Source organism: Arachis ipaensis, chromosome B03 (genome assembly GCF_000816755.2).
Source record: "Arachis ipaensis cultivar K30076 chromosome B03, Araip1.1, whole genome shotgun sequence".
Taxonomy (NCBI): domain Eukaryota; kingdom Viridiplantae; phylum Streptophyta; class Magnoliopsida; order Fabales; family Fabaceae; genus Arachis; species Arachis ipaensis.
The window spans coordinates 1163247-1173533 of record NC_029787.2 but is presented as its reverse complement, the minus strand read 5'-3'; the positions used below and the strand labels follow the sequence as shown (position 1 = coordinate 1173533).

At 37.6% G+C, this 10287-nt stretch overlaps 2 protein-coding genes across 2 annotated transcripts; both read right to left on the bottom strand.

Moving 5' to 3' along the window:
- Positions 1212-3619, bottom strand: LOC107629402 (putative amidase C869.01). Its single transcript, XM_016332186.2, has 5 exons — positions 2991-3619; positions 2572-2783; positions 2041-2277; positions 1770-1962; positions 1212-1689 (listed from the first exon to the last, which is right to left on the bottom strand). The coding sequence occupies exons 1-5, from the start codon at positions 3465-3467 to the stop codon at positions 1336-1338; spliced, it is 1473 nt and encodes a 490-aa protein (XP_016187672.1). The 5' UTR covers positions 3468-3619; the 3' UTR covers positions 1212-1335.
- Positions 3719-9977, bottom strand: LOC107629403 (kinesin-like protein KIN-12B). Its single transcript, XM_016332187.2, has 16 exons — positions 9470-9977; positions 9208-9348; positions 9023-9106; positions 8796-8921; positions 8650-8709; positions 8504-8557; positions 8326-8418; positions 7865-7960; positions 7503-7648; positions 6696-6845; positions 6480-6609; positions 5546-6388; positions 5363-5461; positions 5126-5278; positions 4196-5035; positions 3719-4063 (listed from the first exon to the last, which is right to left on the bottom strand). Exons 1-16 carry the CDS (start codon positions 9761-9763, stop codon positions 3806-3808), a joined length of 3567 nt encoding a protein of 1188 aa, XP_016187673.1. The 5' UTR covers positions 9764-9977; the 3' UTR covers positions 3719-3805.

Below are 10287 nucleotides of genomic sequence, written 5' to 3'. Positions count from 1 at the left end.
AAAGATCTTTTCAAAAAATATCATTAAAATTTTTTTTTCGAGAATGGCGCCCAAACAAATCCTTATGTTTCGGATAAATCACTTAAATAATTGAATTGAAATCAAATTTACATGTGAAATGAGAAATGAGAAGAGTTACATACTTAGCCTATTTTAATGTAAATTGAATTCACTTACGTCAATTTAGCCATGTATATGTAAATAATACATTTGAATCTTTTCAAAAAATATCATTAAAATTTTTTTTTCGAGAATGGCGCCCAAACAAATCCTTATGTTTCGGATAAATCACTTAAATAATTGAATTGAAATCAAATTTACATGAATCTTCTGAAATGAGAAGAGTTACATACTTAGCCTATTTTAATGTAAATTGAATTCACTTACGTCAATTTAGCCATGTATATGTAAATCGAATTTAATACATTTGATTTAGGGATTTGATAGTAAATCGAATTAAAAAAACTCTATTTAGTGATGATGCTAGTAATTCAACCTTACTAGAATCGATTTACTAGGTATGAGAATGCACTAAAGTAAATCAAATGGAATGACTTCAATTTAAGCATGGAAATATTATAGGGTAAATTAACTCCACTTAATTTGATTTACCCTTAACCAACAACATTATTAAATCGAATTACCTCTGACCTCTGTATACAAATAAGATGTTGAATCCACATAAGAGTGACACTCAAAATGGCTACAGGAGATAACTTTCTAGTTTTTGTGCACTACAAAGGCACAATTAAAAAAAATACAATCAAAAATTAAGTTTACTGATAAAGATCCGTTGAACGTCTTTATCAGACCTTCTATAAGCTTGGTTGATGAATTCGAATTACTAAAAGTGAAAATCATGGCTACAATTCGAAATTATTGGTTTCGATTTACAATAGATAGAGCCAAAATAGTAGTAAATTGAACCCATTCCATTCGATTTATATCAATTCATAGTAGTTTGAATTTGATTAATTCGATTTACTACTAAAATGTCTAAATCGACCTAGCTTAATTCGATTACATAAAAATGTATCTCAGGATATGCACGTAACGTTATTCACTTTAGGGGATCCATGTAATTTTGTGATCCAATTCAATTATTCAAGTGATTTGCAATTATGTTTCACTATATATATGATCATCATCCATTCAGCTTTCAGCCTTTAATTCTTTAATTACTTTCGAAGTGCTTTGTTTGGGTCTAAATGTAGTTGAAGTAAACCCCTGATTATCTTTTCAGTTATTGGATTATGTTACATGTCACAAACCATATCATTGTATTGATTTTATTAATGGTCACACAATACAGATCATTGTTTAATGTTAAACCTTTTACTTATGAATTGGAGGAGGCTTCCTAATCTTAGTTGATTGCTCAAAGGAATAAGCAATTTCAATAAGCTTTGGCTCTGATCCTTTCAGCCCTCCAAAGCATATTCCAAATGGCACACCCTCTTCATATCCTGCTGGAACAATTATTCCTGGGTAACCTCCAATAGCAAGTATTTTGCTAAATCTTGAAAAAGGTATCACCACAGCATCAAGTTTATTTGCTATCATTAATTTCTCAAATCCATCTTGGGATAATTTTTTTAGATTCAGTAATGCTTGATTGAGTGTTTCTCCAAAGCCATTTGTCTTCTCAGATTCCAACATGAGATCCTGATCATACTCATCAAGATTCTCCTGCCATTTCCACAAGATTGTTAAGTTGGTAAGATGGCAAAAAACAGAAAATAAAAAGGGTGACCTCCAAAAATGCTAACCTGTTCTGAGTGATTCTTGTTGTATTCTATCACATCGGCCAAGCTTCTCACCGGGGAAGCAACTAAGTCATTGAGGTATGCATTCAAGGCTAGTTTGAATTCAATCTCCAGAGCAATATCTTCACTTTGATCCATATTGATTTCGACGATGTTATCTATCTTCAAATTGTCAACCAAAAGGGCACCTCTTTGCCTGAGTTTTATGCAAGTACAAGAGACTTGTTACAGTTCAAGTAACTAAGGCTTTGAAGTAGATGATAGTTTCCAATACCTTAAGGTTTCTAGGTGTAGCTGAAAAGTTTTGTGCATAAAAGTACCATTTCCAAAATTGTAATATGATCTCACTACTCCTAGTCTCTTCCCGCTTAGTCCATCTTCCCTCAGAAATTGAGAATAGCCACCTTCTGGGACATACTTTGATGCTTCAATTGTTGCCTCATCGTTAGTGTCAATGCCTACAACGGTTTCAAGAACACAGGCAGCATCCGATACAGTCCTGCAAATTGGTCTGCTCTAGCCAACACAATGTTAGGGTAATGTCTCAAGACAGAAATATAAGGATACTGGTAGATACAAACCTATTTGGAGAAGACAACAAAGACAGAAACAAACAAAATCTATTAGGCTGGAAACAATTTGCATCCAGAAACTTGGGTCAGAGGGACATGAACAAAGATGAAAAGCCTCTACTTTTCCTATCCTACAACACTTGCCAAACACAAAGTTATAACTAGGGAATGAGAACCTGCAACAGGCTTTTGATATAAGAGAAATGGAGGCACTGTGACTGTGATATACTTACCCAACTGTGTCTTGTCTGGGGCTGATTGGGATAACCCCAGCTCTACTAGTGAGACCAACTGTTGGCTTGATCCCCACCACTGAGTTATAACCTGAAGGGCATAAAATGGAGCCATTAGTCTCAGTGCCAAGGGACACTGTCACCATATTCGCCGCTACTGATATTGCTGATCCGCTACTAGACCCACAGGGATCACCCTTGCTGTATGGATTCTACAACATACAGAACATGGCCATTCAGCCAATCTCACTAGTCATTAATTTCAGTTAGATAACTACTTGCAATCACATAAATTAGCACTTACAGCATCAAGTTCACTCCAATACAAACAAACTGTACAAAACCTACTGACACCAGAACATTTGATACACAATAAGAACATTAATAAATGATACAAGATTATGATAAGTTTAAATTACCTTTCCTTGTCCACCTCTGGCACACCAACCACTGGGTGCATTATTGGACCTGAAATTTGACCACTCGCTAAGGGTGGCTTTTCCTAATATGATAGCCCCAGCTTTCCTTAACCTGGTGACTACACCAGCATCTCTAGGCACCACAGACCCCAACAATGCATAAGACCCTGCGGTGGTGTTCAACTTATCCTTAGTTGCAATGTTATCCTTCAATAAAATGGGTATTCCATGCAAAGCAGAGAAAGACCCATGTGGCTTATCCTTTCTCTCTTGGTCAGCTATGTTAGCCTGGGCTACTGCATCGGGATTCACCTCCAGCACAGCTTTGAGGTCTGTGTTAAGTGTTTGGATTCGCTCTAAGTAGAACTCCACGAGTTCCTTAGAACTTAACTGGTTTCTTTGGAAAGCAAGTTGGAGATCACGCACAGTTGCCTCCTCAATTGAGAAGCCCTGCTCGGTAGAGGTAGTTGGTAGCATTTCCCCCCGGAGAATTTGCAATTGCAGCCTTCACGAAAGAAAAGTCAACGCTCTCCCGACAGGATTCTGACAGCCAGTGTTTGTTCTCTTGACTCATTCTAGTTTTATTGTCTTTATAGTATCTGACGTGTGTATATATATATATAATCCACTATTTTTTATATCATATTGAGTTTCACAACTAAATATCTTGTGGTGGATAACTAAGATTGTATATTAGGCTTTGGTGCAAGGTAGGGGGACATAGGGAGTTACACTCATTTGTACTGAGTAAAAATCATATTAACAATTAAATACAAACCTAGTAAAAGATTACAGTTATAAGCAAACTTATTAATCTATATGTTACATCTGTCATAACCAGAGAACCAAGATTGTTCTGCTAGTTTTGCAAGGTCGCTGTCCTCTTCATTACAGAATGGCTCAAATTGTTGAATTACACCATGATTACCAGTTGGTTCTCTTTCTTTCTTAGGCAAACGTGCTTCGGCAAGCAGTTCTTGGAGTGCGGTTATCTCCTTCTCATGTTTATTCTTCAATTTATCAACTTGTTTGTAGGCCTTTGCAGCTTCCTGCTCAGCATCCATAGCCCGCTTCTGGAAATTACCAGAGTTTGGTTCAAAAGAACAAAAAAAATTGTGACTCATATTGAAGTTCTATATTAAACGTCATCAATGCAATGCATATTTTGTTATTAAACATACATACATATTTGATTCTTTACTCACCTGTGCAGTAATGACACCTTCCTCTGCTTCTTTAAGCTGCACAAGCACTTCACTTGCAGCTTGAACTGCTTCACTGGTATCCTTCAATTGGGCTCGAAGGCCTCTATTTTCATCCCTTAAGATTTTCATTTCCTTTTCTTTTTCAGCTTTTAATGCTGTAATTTCAGCAGCTAGGGCATTTATGAACTTAGACTCTGGACCTCTTACCCCTGCTCTGGAAGCTGCTTTCTTGACATCGTCTATTCCATCCTGGATCTTTCTATGCCTTTCAAGCAATTCTACATGTTGCTCTTCCAGATCTGCATATTGCTCTAGAAGTCGTGCATGGCCTTCTATAGCTGTTTGCATTGCTTGATTCAGTTCCCTAACACACTTCCTCTCAGCATCTAGTTCCTGCTTCCTCTTTACAGCCAGTGACCTGTTAGCTTCAAGCTCAGCACTCAGTTCTTTGGTAAGTGAAATCCACTTTCTCTCGGCATCGGCCCATTGACTTCTTTCATGTTCAAGTTTTTCTTTGGCACTGTCCTTAGTAAATACTGGATTTTCACTTTCCCAGTCACCACCCTCTGTTGAATCTGGAATGGCAGTGAGATTTGCTGCCAAACTAGGTTCAGATGAATGAGTCAATTGCAATGGCAGATATTGCTTTCTTGCTGATGTGGCTGAGGAGTCTACATAAAATTGAAGCTGGTTTCTTAGACTTTGTATCTCCTCCATCAACACTTCCTTCTCCCCCAATTTGTAGAAATTCTGGTACTCTTCTATCTCATCTTGTACTCTTTTTAATTCTATCTTCATCTCCAAAACTTCTGGATGATGTTCATAATTCTCCTTTAAAAGCTGTCGAATGTTTAAAGTAGGGTAAGTCCTGAATATAAGCATCAAAACGTGCCACCATAAAACAGAAACCGTAAAAGAACATATTTCTACCTTGTGTTCATGCCTGAGGGAAATCAGCTCTTCATCCAAAAACTCCTCAGCGGGTAAAACACCATCAATAAGACTCTCAAGGCGAAGAATCTTTTCTTCCTTTGTCTGTGCAATTATGGCGTTGCATTCCCTCTCATGCTTGTATTGTTGCAACTACAAGTATAAATGAAAAAATTTCACAATAAGATGGCAAAACAATGGCTACAGATGGTCCTTAATAAACAAGCTGTAACCTACTAAATGATTGAGCTGCATTATCTCAGAAGTCTGCTTCGCACAAAACTCTTCCAGCGCCATTTCTCTCCTTATAGATCCAGCCAAAACCTTCTCTATTGCCTGTATCATCACAGTAAGAAATTATAATCAATAGAGTGAATTCAAGCTAATTGGGCAAAATTAAGCTGCAGCTCTTATACTCACTTTTAGAATTTTCTTCTTCTTCGGCTTATCTGCTGACTCAGGGCAACCAACAGGCACCAGCTGCATGTTTGAACCTTCATCTATCTCAGTGACATCATGCTGCACTATGCTTTTACAGTTATTGCAGTCAAACACAACAGAATCTTCTTCTCTAGCATTATTGTCGAGAAAAGTCTGCACTCCCACGTCAACTTTGTTAGCTTGACATATTAGCTTGGATCCCCTGTGTTTGAATGAGAGCTGCAACGATGACTGCCTCAAAGCTGAACTATGATGCTGGCTACCAATAACATCAAGACCAATGCTTGCAGCTAAATTTTCATTTTTAGTAAGGAAATTTGGAGCTTCCTGGCCAGAAAAGCCCGTACACAATTTCTGATCAACAATTTGTGTGTCTAACTCACTTTCACCTTGAAGAATATTATTAGAAGGAGACAGCCTTAACGAAGTCTTCAGACTTTTCCTGCTACTGGTAATTGTTGGTGAAACACTGGGAGTTGGGGATTTGAGGTTAGGGGGTGAATTGCATTGGGCTACACCAGGGTTAGATAGGGACTCACAATTCATTGAAGCCCTAGGATTAGGAGAATCAACAGATGCATTGGGGGCTGACAGGGCAGCAGAACCTCCATCAGTATTGTGGAGAGTTACCAAATGGTCATCAACTCCATGCTCAACAATCTCCATCACCTCATCACCATCATCATCAACATGACGTAGTGATTGTGGGCGGCTAAGGCTAGACTGCAATAAATTCAAACTTCTTTGGATCCAAGCTGTTGAATGGCCTCTACTTCCATCACTTGGACTGTAACCATTTGCTTTAATTTGATGCAGCTCATCCTTTTGATTTCTTACACTTATTAAATTGTTCAAAAAAATTTCATGTTCTGAGAAAAACAAAATGATTGAGTACAGTGGAAGAGATATATACCCTGAGTTGGCGTATCACTTTCCGTAAGTGGTTCACATCATCATGCATAACTTCATTAACAACTGCTTTATTCTTGATAGCTTTGGCACGTTGTGCAAATCTCAGAGTACTGAAAGTTTCATTCCTACAACTGAAATCCTGAGTCATGTCAAGATATAAAGATTTCATAAAGATCAAACACAAAAAGAATTCAAATCAGCAGTGGTTTACATCTACCTTTGTGCTGGGGAAATAGCACAAACCATTGTTAATTTTGCATTTCCTCCAAGGGAATCCTGCAATAAAAATGTCAACTTGGAATCTCTATATGGTATATGTCGCTGCTTTCCTGTCTGAGAAACTTCAGCTAGAATGTTTATCAAATTCCTGAAGTACAACTTAACATCAGTAACTATTTTGAATGTTGAGAAAAAAAAACTGTAATTGTGTAGTCAGGAAAGTACTAATAAGATGAATACTATGTATTTCCAGCAGAATCTACTCTAGTATATACAAGGAAATCCTTGATTCCTAATGGTTCCCACATCTTTGCTCTAACAATGCTAACATTGAAGGTAGTGAAAGGAAATTCTATTATGTCAACTATATGAGCCGCAATCATTAAGGTAGTAAATGGTAGATTGCAAACGCGAACAAGTGAAAGAGAACAAGTAGCAGTGATGCAAAATGTTGAGATGAGTGAAAAAATCAAGAAGAAAGGGTAGCACGGATTGTGAGAAGGTGAGCAAAAGGAATTGTGCAACTTGGCTTGTTATGGGAGGAGAAGAGCACAAAGTCTCCTGTGAGAAAAAGGAATCAAATGGAAGTCCAATTGCAAAAGTAGAATAGAAGATTTTACTCTAAATGGCTCTATTGGGGAAAAGCCTACGCATATGATATGGCTAAATTCACTTTGCCTTCTATGAAAATCTTTAATGTTGTGATGGCAAGAGGTATTTTCTATGAATACTTATTAAACCATTTGTGATTCTGCTTCAATTCCTGTATAAAGTCTATGTCAAACAAATACTTATTAAACCATACCCAAGCTGTGAAAGTGATCTATTAATATTGCCAGCTTCCTTCAAACGCTCTCCGGCAGCACCCGTTAATTTTTGTCGCTCAGACCCAGCTAAATCAACAAGGTTGATTCTACTTGTTTTAAATCTGCTTATACCATCTGCAGAGCTCTGCAAAGTGCAAATATGAATTTACTTTAATAGCTCATTTATCGACGGTTCTCTTCTAAAAGAGGAAAGCTTCCCATATTTCAACAAAAAGAAAAAATCAACATTACTATATTTCATTCCAAGTTTCTAATATGTGACATCTTTTCTTTGAAAAACTAATCTATCTTAGAATCTGAATCTTGTAGCTATGGACAAATAGAGGAAAGAGAGCATCACCTTACATCGAGACTCAACAACACAAGTAAAAACAGTGTGAGAGCGAGAACTCTCAGAATTTATACTAGTTGCACCTACTCTTCTGTTTGACAGTCCCTGCATGATGAAATGCAAATTCTCGAGGTTATGGGCTTTAGATAGGGAGGTAAAGAAAGGAAGCAAGGATAAAGACTCTGAAAACTACAAAATATATATAGCTGGTTGAAACTTCTGAGTAGAGTTTATTAAATAGAGTTTTTTTTTTATAAAGGCACTGAAGAAAATAATTTAATTTTCCATGAATTATGGAATAAATGAATGTTGTTTTCCATTCAGTTATTCATGCTTCAGAGCGTCAAAAGTTAACCTCATGAAGAATTTTAGTTTTAAAATCAAACATTATGATACTCAAAATGAGGTAACACAAGGTAAAAAGATTTATCTTCATTTCCTATGAATCCAAGAAGTATGGCAAAGTGCACCTTAATTAAAAGCTGAGTCACATCCTTCATAGAACAGGCAGGCTCTTCTGTAAGATTTTCAACATAGACGCCAGATTTGACATCTTCTCTGATCTGGACAAAAAAGACATGACCCATTCTAGTATAAACAATTCTAACATGAAGTAGTGGAACTAGAAATATAAGATATAAACTTTACCTGTAGGTTTCTTTGATTTGGATCTAATAGATCTGTTATTTGTTCATTGTATATCTGCAAAGCAAATTTGTGTGTCAAATTGACTACATCACAAGGTTTAGCAGGAAGGAAGATAGAAAAAATAATATCCAGTCATCCAATTCTACCTCAATAAAAGAACAGCGGCACTGATACTTGAGTTGCTGGTCAGAATGCTTAGTTTGCTCCTGTGAAGGAAACACAACAACAAACATCAGACAGAGTCATACATTCAACACAGGATTCTTAATAGCAAGCAAAACTTAAAGCTCACTTTGTCTATGCGGGCAAAAAGTCTCTCAAATACACGTGGCGTAAGGCCTCTCTGATCATTTGTTATATTGTCTTCTGACAAAGAATTGGGAGGTCCCCAGATTGTATACGTCTTTCCACTTCCCGTCTAAAAACACATGAAATTAACTTAATCACTAGTAATGATAATAATAACAATTTACAACATAAGGGGAAAAGAAAAATGTTATTGGGAGAATGGAAATGAACCTGCCCATATGCGAATACAGAACTATTGAATCCTGCCAAGCAATTCTCCACAAGAGGCGCCCCGACAAGCTCAAAAATGTCTAGCTGGAAAATGAAATGATAAATTGGAATTAAACAGCTGAGGATAACTTGTGATGACTAAACACACATATCATTAGTTCAATTCTATAAATGGAAGGTCATACCTGAGTAGCGTTAGTGTCAGCAACAGAATCAAATGTGAAATTCTGACCGTTGATGAACAATGAATCATTGGAAATCTTCTTAACCGCAGAAGAATCCACTTCCTCCTTGTCGTGGCGCAGAGGTCTCATCCTCACAACCACCTACAAAACGAAAAATAGGAAGTAAATTAAAAAAAAAAAAAAAAAAGATCTTCATTTTTCCAGCAACACTTCAGCCCCCCTACTTTCTATTCAATGTCGTTTGAGAGAGAAAACGTGATACCTTGACCCCAGAATCGAAATTGGCGGGGACTGAGTTGTCAGTAAGAGGGACATCAAGGGCGAGCTTGCGCTTGAGAGGGTTTGAAGAGGGAGGCCTCGGAGGCAAGAGGCTTTTGAATCGGGCATTGTGGTGTTCGGGAGGAGGATCATTCTCCTTGGTGGATCTGTTCCTGCGAGATGGCCTGGGTTTTTTGGCGGTTGAGGAAGGTGAAGGTGAAGGAGAAGGGAACTCTGCGGGAGTAGGAGTGTGTGTCTCCCGCAAGATTGCATTTCTTGGCAGCATGAAGTGCTTCATCGCTGCACTGTAATGGATTCTAGAGAGAGAAAGTAGAGAGAGAGAGTATAGGGTTAGGGTTTGGATTAGATTGGGGTAAGAAGACAACAGAGAAAGAAAGGAAAGAGAGGGAGACCGAGACGAACGCAACTAGCCGTTGGGATTTGAATGTTGGCTGGCACGTGTGAATTGCGTGACGATTGACGAGAGAGAGAGAGAGGCTAAAGAAGAAAGATTTTTTAGTTAATGAAATAGCCATATATCAATAAAGAAAATTAATATATGAGTAACCCAACCCGATACTTGTCCATTTTTACGAAGGATAAAGCGATTTTTGTCTAAAAAAAGGGAGACTTGAATCCTCAACCTTTTTATTTTTGGATAATTTTAGATTTATCTATCGGTAATTCATTATTAGTGTAACGCTAGGGGTGTCCGCGGATCGGATTGGATCGGATATGGCCAAAAATTCGATCCGATCCGCACAATTTCCATCGGATCGGATCGAATATGATATCCGCACTTTTTAGTGCCGGATCCGATCC

Bases quoted from the DNA above. Each gene is read 5' to 3' on its own strand.
- LOC107629402 (XM_016332186.2), bottom strand. From the start codon at position 3,467: ATGCTACCAACTACCTCTACCGAGCAGGGCTTCTCAATTGAGGAGGCA. The intron at 1,963-2,040 runs GTATTGGAAACT...CATAAAACTCAG, and splicing joins CTACACCTAGAAACCTTAAG to GCAAAGAGGTGCCCTTTTGG. The intron at 1,690-1,769 runs GTTAGCATTTTT...TGGAAATGGCAG, and splicing joins ACAAGAATCACTCAGAACAG to GAGAATCTTGATGAGTATGA.
- LOC107629403 (XM_016332187.2), bottom strand. From the start codon at position 9,763: ATGAAGCACTTCATGCTGCCAAGAAATGCAATCTTGCGGGAGACACAC. The intron at 7,649-7,864 runs GTGATGCTCTCT...TGCACTTTGCAG, and splicing joins TTGTTGAGTCTCGATGTAAG to AGCTCTGCAGATGGTATAAG. The intron at 6,389-6,479 runs GTATATATCTCT...AGAAATCAAAAG, and splicing joins AAGTGATACGCCAACTCAGG to GATGAGCTGCATCAAATTAA.